General features: G+C 58.2%; 1 protein-coding gene across 1 annotated transcript in view; it reads right to left on the bottom strand.

Annotated features, from left to right (window-relative positions):
- Positions 1-685: 685 nt before the first annotated feature.
- The window catches only part of RPH3A (rabphilin 3A), a 28528-nt gene continuing 17963 nt past the window's right edge, over positions 686-11250 (bottom strand). Inside the window, 20 exon segments of the mRNA XM_058422862.1 lie at positions 686-2654; positions 2656-2735; positions 3210-3254; positions 3257-3305; positions 3784-3865; positions 4872-4951; positions 4954-5025; positions 5182-5238; positions 5626-5785; positions 6291-6400; positions 7367-7441; positions 7934-8013; positions 8668-8686; positions 8688-8761; positions 8764-8870; positions 8939-8991; positions 9085-9123; positions 9126-9178; positions 9256-9360; positions 9363-9404. Of these exon segments, the coding sequence (XP_058278845.1) occupies positions 2604-2654; positions 2656-2735; positions 3210-3254; positions 3257-3305; positions 3784-3865; positions 4872-4951; positions 4954-5025; positions 5182-5238; positions 5626-5785; positions 6291-6400; positions 7367-7441; positions 7934-8013; positions 8668-8686; positions 8688-8761; positions 8764-8870; positions 8939-8991; positions 9085-9123; positions 9126-9178; positions 9256-9360; positions 9363-9404 (1433 nt within the window). The 3' untranslated portion in view covers positions 686-2603.

Here is an 11250-nt window from a genome sequence, read left to right as displayed (position 1 = left end):
CTGCCCACCCCATGAGGTTCCTTATTCCCACAGGGAATGAAAGAAGCCAAAAACCTGTATTTTTTAATTTTTTTTTTTTTCTTTTCCAATAGTCTCACTTTATTAGATACCACATCGAGAGAGGATGTTGTGCTGCATGCAGCGGAAGACTGGAGGATTTCTAATTCCCGTGTAACGTTTTTCTTCTTTTTTTTTTTTTTTTCTCTTAACAGTTGTAAACTGATATTTGGCTGTAAAATCACTGCATGCGAGTCTGAATGCAAACAGCAGTAGAAGAGGCTTTTAATTTTCTTTCTTTTTCTTTTTTTTTTTTTTTTTTTGTTTGCTTGTTTGTTTGTTTGTTTTTCACCATTCCCAATCCATAGGTGCATGCTTTATTTACAACAAAAAAAGAAGTCATTCAGGGCAGGAATTACCATCAGAAAAACCGAGAAGAGGGCAGGGGGCAGAGACCAGGGCCGTGGTTTTGCACAATACTGAGGAGATCGGCAAGTTGCACTTGATTTTTGGAGGTGCAGAGGGAGGATCTGAGTATCCTTTTCCCAAAGAAAGCAGGCTGGACAGGGAATGGGAATACAGGGAAACCTTAAGTGAGTTGTTCTGCGCACACAAAGGAGGCTGGGCTGCTGCAGGACTGGGAGAAATTAAGGAATTGCTTAAATAAAGATTTTTAAAGGTTGGGGGGTTTTTGTTTGTTTGTTTTTCCCAGCACAGCTCCGTGCCCGAGTGCTGCTGTGGATGTTTGGGAATGTTTGGGCCGGGTCCATCCCTCTGGAAAGGATGGAGGCAGCTTAGAGCCATTAAGGTTGGAAAAGGGAGAGTCCAACCATCGATCCTGGATCAAAAACCATCCCTCAGCACGGGCTGCAGAGGAAACAGTCCAAAAGAACGGGATTGTTTCAGCCTGGGTCCCGGCCAGGGTGGCTCAGGGATGTCACAGAGGCAAGAATTCCATGAGAAAAGGGGGAAATTTTCCAGGTGTCCTCTTCCATTCCACCCCTCCGCTCACCAAGACAAAATCCTCGAATGGAGCCTGGGGGGGGGATGGAAGAGGCTCTGGGAATGGGTTGGGTTGGATTTTCCCACCGGGGGAAAATCCCGCTGGGGGCGGGAGGAAACAAAATATCAGGGGAAAAAACAAAACTCGCCCAACTCGAGGAGCGAGCGGCTGCAGCGGAGGGTGCGGGGGGAGGACGGGTGGGCCTGGGGTGGGGGAGGATTCACGCACAACACTCGCAGTGTGACAAAAAAATTCCGTATATTCCATAGTGCTCAGTGCGCTCCTAGCCATACACGGCTGTGATTGGGGTTTTCCAGAGCCAGGGAACAACCGGGGGACGGTTCCAGATCAGGGGAACGGGTCTAGGTATGGAGAACGGTTCTAGGTGTGGAGAACAGTTCTAGGTGCTCAGAACGGTTCTAGGTGCTCAGAACAGTTCTAGATCTGGGGACCCATTCTAGATCTGGGGAACGGTTCCACCTCCCAGCAGCAGAGAGTCCGTGCTCTCCTGCTGTCCGGGGCAGATCCGACAGCTCCAGGCCATCCTTCAACCGCAGGCTGAGGATTTTCTTGTGCAGAAAATCGGGGAAAAAAACGAAAGAAGACCAAAACAACCCAAGTTTGAAAGATCTCTGACTTGTCCCCAGCTAAATTCCAGGAGTTGGGGGTGGTTTAATTTTAAAGCGATTTATCCCCGCACACATCAGGGGCTTGGGGGGGGATGTGTAGCAGCTCCCTCAGCTCCCCTCCTGAGGAACAGTAATCCTTGGAAGCAGGAGGGGTTTGAGGGGGCTCAGGGACCTACTACGCAGCTCAGAGGTGAACCAGGAGGTAGTCACAACCCTAAAACACAGCCGGGCTCCTACTGGCAGCGGAGCCCCCGGATTCCTCGGGCGAAGGAAGCCGCCGCCCCCCAAACCCGCTTCCCTGCCAGCACAGAGCTCCCCAACAAAACCCCCTCCCTGCCGCTGTTACTGCGTTGGCGGTGGATCTTCTCAGCAAAGGATGTGCCACGGCATTGCTCGGGGCGGGGCCAGACCGGAGGTGAAGCTCAAGCGGGACTCGCGGGGTGAGGCCGGTGACAACCGGACTTGGCCTAAACCACGACGACACGGACACCAGGCGACGGTGGACCACCCACACCAAAGCGCGAGGAGCTTTTTCGTTATTGCAACTGAGGTACCGATGGTCGCACAAGCGGGACAGGCTGAGGCCCCCCCCCAGCCCAGCGCCGCGAGCGGAGGCTGGAGGGACAGCGGACGGAGCGTCGGAAACGCGACGGGAACGCTGCCACGGGGACCGGGGAGAGAGAGGGAGAGAGAGAGAGAGAGAGGGGGGGGAACAGTCAGGAGGGGAACTATTGCTTGCCAAAATTACACAGCAGGGGAGCTCGAGGGCGTCCCTCCCCCAGCCGAAAATAAATAAGGGAGGAGTAGAAAAGATCTGGGGGAGTTTTCAGTGCAGGGGGGCTCGGGGGAGGCGGAGGGCCCTGGGATGGGAGGCTGTAGCAAGGCGTGGCTGCGCTGGAAGACGGGACACCAGGGACATCGGGGACCTACAGGAGCGTGGCAGAGGGCGGGGAGGGGCCGGGCAGAGGCTCCCTTTAATCACTGGCGACGTGGTTCTCGTTCTGCAGGGTGTGCCAGCGCTCGATTCTTCTTGTCCTTGTTCTTCAGACACTCGTACCAGTGTTTCAAGCGCTCGCCCTTGGCCGTGATTCCCAGCTGGCAGCCGCCTGGGGAAAGGGGAGAAGAGCAGGCTTTGTGTCCGGAGGTGAAATCCCGCCCTGGGGACACGCCTCGCGCCCCGCGACGCTTCTTCCACCTCCTGGATCAAAAAATCTAATGGCAAACAGCCCTGGAGATGCTTTTCCTGCCCAGAAGACCTCCCGGGACGCTGGAGGGGGGGCAGGGTGGGGGTGCTCCCACCAGATTCCATCATCCCCACCTGGCAGGTGACCGGGCCCGCTCCCACCCAGCAAACCCCGTACCAGTGAATTCGGAGTGAATATTCCCATTCATCCCGGAATTGTGCCACACAGGCAGGTTTTCCAGGAAGGGAAATGTCACCGGCTCCATCTTTAGGTGTCTTTGCAATCCTTCTATTTTTGATCAGAATTAACTTTGGAGCTGGGGTGAGCTCTAAAATGCCGATAATTAAACCCAAACCCCCTGCCCCAGAGGGCAGAGACTTCCAGCTCGCCACTCACCGATGTAGTCGTTGGATTTTCCGATGTCGTAGTCCCAGACGGAATGTCCAGGGATTTCTTGGCCAGGTCGCTGTGTTTGATGTCATAGAAGAACTCCTGCAGAAATGGGAACACCCACGTCACCCCCCAGAGGAAGACACACCCTAAGAGCCGCAGTGACCCGACCTCTGCTCAGCCTGCATGCAAAACCCAAGGAGAGGGTGGATAAAATATAATTCGTGAAGCAAAATACGCTCCTTCCTCTGGCACCTCTTTTCCAGGAGCTGAGCTCACCCCTCTGAGCCCTTTCCAGGTGTCCCATCAAAGCAGCACCAGTGGAGGATTTCCAATTCCCACCCCCCAGGAACGCTCATCCCACCCACGTCCCCACGACACGGAGCCGGCAGCAGGGAGCTTCCAGGGTGTGCGGTGCTGCCACTGGAAAAAGCCATTCCCAAAATATTCCCGGGCACAGGAGAGGGAAGGGAGCTCGAGCAAAGAGACAAACCTTAGGGAGTTTGTCTTCCACCTCCTCCACTGAGCACTGTATTCAGTCGAAGAGTGATTTAATAATATTAAAAATATCCGTCCATACCTCGTTAAACTCGGGATTCAACGTTTTCTTCTTGATCTGCGTCTTGTGCTTGGCCTTTTTTCCCATGTCAGGTTTCAGCCAACTGGGGGCAACAGAAAACAGCTCAAAATCCAAGTGCGGGAGCAGTGGGAGTTTATAAGCTTGAAAAGTGAGTTTCTGGGCTGGAAGAGATTTATTTAGGGCCAGTCTCCCTTCCCACCTTCCAGAGGACGTGGGAAAAGTGTGGGGCTGGGGCTGTGCAGCCTGGCTGGAGATCCAGAACTCCGTTTAGGGCTGGGATTAATTAGATCTCTGTTAGAAGCTGATTTAAAAATGTGAAGCCACCGTCTTCCCTTTGTGGGGAATACAACAAATAAAGAGAGCCTGGAGAGGGAAACTGCCCAGTTCCACCGAGCTACGAAAACATGAGCAGAACATGTTCAACATGAGAGTTACTGAATGACTTCTAGGGAGAGCAGAGGATTTTTCCTGAAGGAAAAAAAACAGGAGCAAAACCCCCCACCAGGAATGGCTGCAGGGACCCTCTCCGTGGTGCAGCTCATGAGGTCGGAATAAAATCCCCTGTTCCCTCACATTCCCAGGATCCACGTGGGTTTATGGGGCAGCGAGAGGGGCACGGAGGGACGTGGAGCCACCTCTGTCCTGCAGCCAGGGTGGGTCAGGGGTGGAGAGAAGGACCCTGTGTCCTCCAGCTCCCACTGTCCCTGCGCTCCCACCACGCCCTTGATGAATCCACGGGTGGGAATCCCACTCCTGTGGATCCCGGGGAAGCTGGGCAGCTCCACCTCGGGCTGCAGCCCCAAGCCATCCCCACATCCCTCACGTGCCCTTTGTTTGCAGACCAGGTGATCAAAGGTTGGACTCCTGGAGTCTTTTCCAACCTTTAACAATTCCGGGATTCTCTGTGAGGATCTGGGAATTTGGGGAGCGAGCGACCCAAGGGCTGCGCCCCTGAACTCCACCCACAGCGGGGACACCACCGCTGCTGCTGGACAGCTCCTGCTCCAGAGGAAGCCGGAGGAAGGAGCTCCCAGGACAGCAGGTGGCTCCGTGTCCGCGCTCTCCGGAGCCGTTCCCGGCTCACTCACAGCTTGACGAAGGGATCCGAGTATCCGTTGGCATCCATGGCCGCCAGGTGCACGCAGCGCACGATGCCCACGACGAGCCCCGCCCCTGCTGGGTGCTGTACATCAGGGACACCAGGATCTTCCCGCGCTCCTCCACGTCCCCGCCGCGATCCACCTGCGGGCACGGGGGAGGCGGGATGGGAAAACCCGTACGCGGCCTCACGGAGATCGGGGAATGTCGGATGTCCGTGGTGGGTGGGGGATGCCGGGGTTGTACACGAGGGATGTCGGGAGGGACGTGGATGGAGCGCGTCCCGCTCCGGGGACTCACCTCCTCCTCGTACAGAGCCATCCCGCGGGATGCGCCGGTTGTTCCGGCGCGCTTCGTCTGGGGTGGGAAAGGGATAAGGAGACGGCCGTGAATGACGGGGAGAGGCACAATCCCACAGTAATAAACACACCCTGGGAGTGCAGGCGGGCCAGCGCCCGCGCTGGGCTCCGGAGTGTCCGTCTGCTCCAGCCACCCCCACCCAGCAGAGTCAGCGGGACAGAGCGAGCTGTCCCCTCCTCCACGGTGACATCCGCCCGTCCTGCCAACAGCAGTCCCTGGAGTCACCTCCCATGGATTCCCCACCACGCTCTCATCTCCCCGGCCTTGGGGTGTCGCATCCGCCCAGGCACAGGCGGAATCCAGCTCCTGAAGGTGCCGGGGAAGTCAGGCACCTCCAGCCCCTCATCCCGCACCCCTCCGGTGCCGTTTGCTCGCAGTCCCAGCGGGAACGGAAGGAATTCTCCACGGGCACTCACTGGTAATTACTCTCTCCAGGCAGATGTTGAAGTCTTTTTTCTGGTTGGCTTTGAGTTTTTTCAAGGCAACTCTGGTTTCTCCGATAAACTCGTTGTGGCCGAATTTGTCCTCGTCACACACGGAGATCCTGGAGGGAAGAGGGGAAGGGGAACGTCAGCCAGGCTGGGGCATTGCCCGGCTCCAGAGCCAAACCCACCCTTGATATGGATTTCCTCTGACCAAAAGCATTCAAACCCCAAAATTCTAGCTTGGGAAAAAAAATTTAAAAAATAAAAAAAAATAACATTTTTTAATATTTGCTTTGTGATGGGGCAAGAAATCGAGAGGTGGAAGTTTCCTGAGGGGAGAAAGAGTAATAAATTTTGAGAGTTATTTATATAATGTTTTTTTTCTGGGCTGTTGTCGAATCAGCAGGGATACAATCTCTACGACGACAAAAATGATAGTATAATCAATAATTTACTATTAAATGACGAGGTCAAAATGCCGGTTTTCCCCTCTTAAAAGAACCACCCAAACGAGCAAATTCACGCTGATTTTAAACCCCAAACTGCATTTCCCAAGCCCCCCTGCCCTCCTGGGGGGTGGTGCTCTGAGCGAGGACAGCCCCATCCCGAGATCCCTGGGCTCGCCTGAGCGTTTTCCTCTGCATGTCCTCGTCGGTGATGCCGTGGTACACCAGGGTCTCGTTCCACACGGGGTTCCGGGTGTTGCGCAGCGTCTTCGTCCTCAGCTTATTCGACTGCGGGGTGGAAAAACCACGGGGGAGTTACACCCTGGAATTGCTCCTTGCCCAAATCCCAGCTCCTGGCACAACTTGGCGAGAGCCAGCGACTCCAGGGGAGCGTCGAGGTGGGACTTTCGCACGAGCGCCGGGGCTTGGTGACACGAGAGGGATGGATTTTGTCACTCCCTGGGGTTTATTCCCTCAAGGAGAGGGGAAAAGGTGCCCTGGGAAAGCTGTGGGATCCCAGGGCACAGCTCTAAAGGAGGTGACAGCGGGGAACTGAGGAGCTGTCACTTGCTTGTGTGCCTTTCACAACCACACGTTCAAAATTTTTTAAAAAAATAAATTAAAATAAATATCAGCAAATGAGAGCAACAGGAATCAAAGCGAATCCCAACATCACAACTGGATTTCCCCCGAACTAGACCAGGAATCCCCCGTGCATAAAGCAAAGCTGTAAAATCAGTCCAATCGCTTTATTATCAGTTTTCCCCTGGTTTTACTCCTGGTTCCTCTGAGCAAATCTCCACTGCACCCTCTGAGCAAAGAGCCAGCACTGCCAGTGGTCGTTCCTTCCTCAAGATTTGCCCCCCAAGATCAGCTCAGCTGGACTGGGGAGGGAGATTTCCAGGGATTTTCCATGATGGAGCCAGAGTTTCCCCCTGTGGTTCTCTCCCCACAGCTCCAACAAGAACATGCTTGCAGCTTCCAAGCAAAGGGATAATTCCAACCCTGGAATCTTTGGGCAGATGTTTCGCGATGCATTAGCAGCAATTCCTCCTCTGGAGCTTCCCTCCACCCCTGAGCAAATTCCTGCCTGCAGGATGAGCTGCTCCTGGGGTCTGGGAGAGCACCTGGCTTCGGAGAAAATCCCCCAGGGGAAAAAACCAGCAGCGAGCGGAGAAATCAACGGGGGAAACTGTGAGGGGGATTTGAGAAACCTCTGCTCCATCCCCAGCACCGATCCTGGCAAAGCCTCACCTTGCTGGCCCCGGGCAGGAGGTGCAGCTTCACATAGGATCAGGCCAGGCCGTTGGAATCCATCGGTTTTAAGCCCTAAGAAAAGGATAAAGGAAACACGAGACCGTGAATCCTCCTTCAGCAGAGCCAAGGGAGAGAAAAAGTATGAAAACTCAAAGTGAGAAGTGTGTCCAGCGGTGCCAGAGCCTCTGCCCCGAGCGGCTGTGGGTGCTGGATGTGCTGGAACATCCGACCCATCCTGGGAAAAATCGGAATTGTGGAATCACAGGAATGGTTTGGGTCGGAAGAGACCCTCAAATATCACCAAGCTCCACCCCCTGCCACGAGCAGAGACATCTTCCACTGGCCCAGGTTGCTCCAAGCCCTGTCCAACCCGGCCTTGGACAGGGATGAGGACTGTTCCAGGGCACCACCACTCCCACGGATCTCTTGGAGCCAGGATGAGGGAAAAGCCCCTCACGCTCCCAGCCAGCAGCAGCTGCCAGGAGCCGCATGGCTCCAACCCCAGTGTACCAGAGAAACGGGGAGCCAGATGGATTTAGATCAGGGGAAAAGAGGAGCTCTTGCCTTGGCCTTGATGAGGGTGCAGTGCAGGGAGCTGTTGTCCTGGTCGTAGAGCAGGCTGAACTCCAGAGCCCCCAGCGTGGCTGACAGTGAGGGAGGAGGAGGAGGAAACAACCTCGTTAAAACCCCGGCCAATAACTGTGTTTAATCATCCCCGATTAGCAATAATTAGGAAGATTTGCGGGTCAAACGTGAAAAGCTGTTTAGTGCGGTGAGACTGTGCTGGCAGCGGCCAAACCGCCACAAATCCGGGCGGATTCGGGAGCTCTGCGCAGCTCTGCGGAGCAGGGCTGCCCGGGGAGGCTTTGGAGCTTCGATATTCACCAGGAGAAGGAGGAGCAACCCTCAGCATCCCTTCCCACCCTGGACCACCCCGAGGAGATGCTCCATCCCGGGACAGCACGTCCTCCCGGGGGCTGGGGTCAGCGCCTGGCTCCTGTTCGGGCTTGGTGGGGAAACCAGCTCGGGCTCGTGTTCCTTCATCCCCGGGATGAGGAGCAGGCACAGAGGGCTCCTACCCAAGCGCCTGTTCCCGGCCCGCCCCCGAGCAGCTCTTCCCACCCAGGATGTTCTACCAACGATCCTCCCCCTCAAATCCCGCCGCAGCCGGGAATCCGCATTCCCCGAGGAGCGCTGGAGAGACCCACCGCTTCCAGCGCGCGTCAACGCCCCGCCCAGCAACCTCCTCATAACCCCGCATTTCCCAAAGAACCTCCCTCCCTCGCCGCGGTACGTACTGCCCTCATCCGAGTCGTCAGCTGTTGGCCTCCTCCTCCCTCTTCTCGCGGGGCTGCTGCCGCTGCGGGGCCGCGGATGCGGGCGGGGGCTGCGCGCAGCAGGGGGCTGCCAGGCCGGCCTGTCCTCCCTGCCGGGGGCCGCCGCAAAGCCCCCTCCTCCCCTCTCGTCCCTGCGGCGGGGCGGGCCGGCTCCGGGGGGCTCGCTGCGGGAGGGACGCCGTTATCCGCCCCGCCCCGTGCCCCCGAGCCCCCGCAGCCGGCCCGGGGTTACCTTGTCTCTCCGCGAAGCGGGGGGACCCGCGGGGCTCGGCCTCGCTGCTGCTGCTGGGGACAGAGGTGGCGTCACCGGGGACATTCCGGGGTGCCCCTCCGTGGGGTGTCCCCAGGGCCCGAACGCTCCGGTCGCATCCTACCTGCGGGCGCTGCTGCCGGGGCGGATCCGGCGGCGGATGCGGCAGCGGAGCGGCGCCGGCTGCCGGGGGAGGCCGCTGGCCCTGCACGAGTTGGTTCTCTTCACGCCTGCAAGGACAGCGGGCCATCAGCGGGGACAACCCCGGATGGTTTGGTGTCCCCCACCGCCTGTCCTGCCGCTCTCACCGGGGCTCCTGCTGACCCCGCCGTCGGCAGCGTAGTCCGGCCGTCGCTGTCCCCAGCGGTTTTTGTCCTCGCGGCCGCACGGACCCGCCCGGCCTCGGCCGCTTTGCGGCTCCCCCGGGCGGCCGCCGCGGCGTCGATGCCTGCGGGGAGAGGATGAAGGAGAGGTGAGGCTGGGAAAGCGAGCCGCTGCCGCCCCTGCGTGCTGCCCGGCCCCGGTGCCAGCCGCAGGGGGACAGTGGGGCACGGCCGCCGCGGCAGACCCTCCCGAGCTCCGGGCACTGCAGCCGCAGGGCTCAGCGCCACCAAACTGCCCAGGAAATCCCCAAGGACACGGGCAAACAAGGCCTGGGGCAGCCGCCACCCGGTCCTCAGCACCCCGATGGCATCACAGCTCCACGTTCCTGGGATGGGGCAGGGGATGCCGGATTTTCCTTCCGCTGCTCATCCCCCCATTTATCCGGGAGACAGCCGCGGCAGCTGCCTCTGCCTCTCCCTTCCATCACCCGGCACGGATCCATCCCGGCCCAGCGCTCCGGGGGTGATGGATTGCAAGCCCGCGGACGTGACGGGAAAAAAGGTCTCGGCGCTCACCTGGCTGCCGCCGGAGACGCCGGGGATAAATCTTTGCCGTGACATAAATGGGCTGTTTCTCCTTGGCTGGGCCTCTCGGGGTCACCGGGCGAGGACAAAGCAACAGATTGCGGGGGAAGAAAGGAGGAGGGAGAGAGGGAAAAACACCGGGAACTGCTGAAGAGGCTGGAGGCAGGGGAAACCGGCATCCAGGAAGCAGGAGCCCGCGGGGCGATAAGTAATTTTCCGAGGGAGCTGTAGGGAAATCGTGGGCACGGCAGGAGCATGCTGAGCACCGGGAGAGACGTGCGGAGCTGGAAAAGCCTTCCCGACTCCAGGAGCCGGTCTGGATTAATAAAAGCCTGCCGGCGGGGTTGGGAGGTTTAACGGCACCAGCTACGGGCGTGTGATTAAATCACCTTAATTAAGAGCTTTCCATAACTGCTGCTGCACGGGAAGAGGGAGAGGCATCAGCTGGGGGCGTCAGAACCTCGACTGAAGGAAGGGTGGGATGGAGGGGACCATTCCAGGCGGGAATTGTCCCCTCAGCCCTCCTTTGCCTCTTCCAGGGAGCCGAGGAAGAGGAGGGTTTGCAGCCACTGCGCTGCTCCCAACTTCACGGTCACCCCAAACGGGGAGCAGACGGCGTTGGAGGGGGATCAGGGATCCTCACCCCCCTTGGAACCCCACCAGGGAGCGTGAAAATGGGGGCTGTTACTCAGAATGAATTCCCGGAGAGACTTCCTCGCTCTCCACATCTCCCTGACAGGAGCCACGCGGGGGTCGGGCTCTTCTCCCGGGTAAGAAGCGACAGGACAAGAGGAAACAGGCCTCAAGTGATGCCTTGGGGAGGTTTGGGTTGGATATTAGGGGAAATTTCTTCGCTGGAAGGATCGTCCAGCCTTGGCACAGCTGCCCCCGGGAGCCCCCATCCCAGCGGGGGGATTGAGGGGGACACGGCTCAGAGGTGGCCTTGGCCGTGCTGGGGGAACGCTTGAACTCGATGGGCTTTCCCAAACCGGATAATTCCCACGGCTGGAAGTGCCGGGGGGCAGCAAGGAATAAGCAGAAACACGCTGCAGCCTCGCCCTGCTCTGCCTCCCGCGCGCGGCTGCTGCGGCCCCCACGGACGGGCACAAACCCCCGAAGCTTTCCCCGGGAAGTTTTCCAAGAACTGCCGTTAAATAACCGGAAAAAAATATTAAAAAAAAAATAAATAAAACCACAACCTCCTGCCCCTCCCAGCAGCACCCACCGCGCACGGGGGCGGCTCCGGAGCGGCAGCGGCTCAGCCCCGGCGGGTGCGGGAGGTGGGGAAGCCCTGGAATAACCCGGGCCCCTCCCCGCAGGGTGGGCGGCAGCGGCAAGGAGAGGCGGCATCCCGGGGGAACTGCGGGAAAAACGCCTCGGGAATAG

This window comes from Hirundo rustica, chromosome 17 (assembly GCF_015227805.2).
Source record: "Hirundo rustica isolate bHirRus1 chromosome 17, bHirRus1.pri.v3, whole genome shotgun sequence".
Classification (NCBI taxonomy): Eukaryota; Metazoa; Chordata; class Aves; order Passeriformes; family Hirundinidae; genus Hirundo; species Hirundo rustica.
This window is presented reverse-complemented; position numbering and strand designations above follow the sequence as displayed.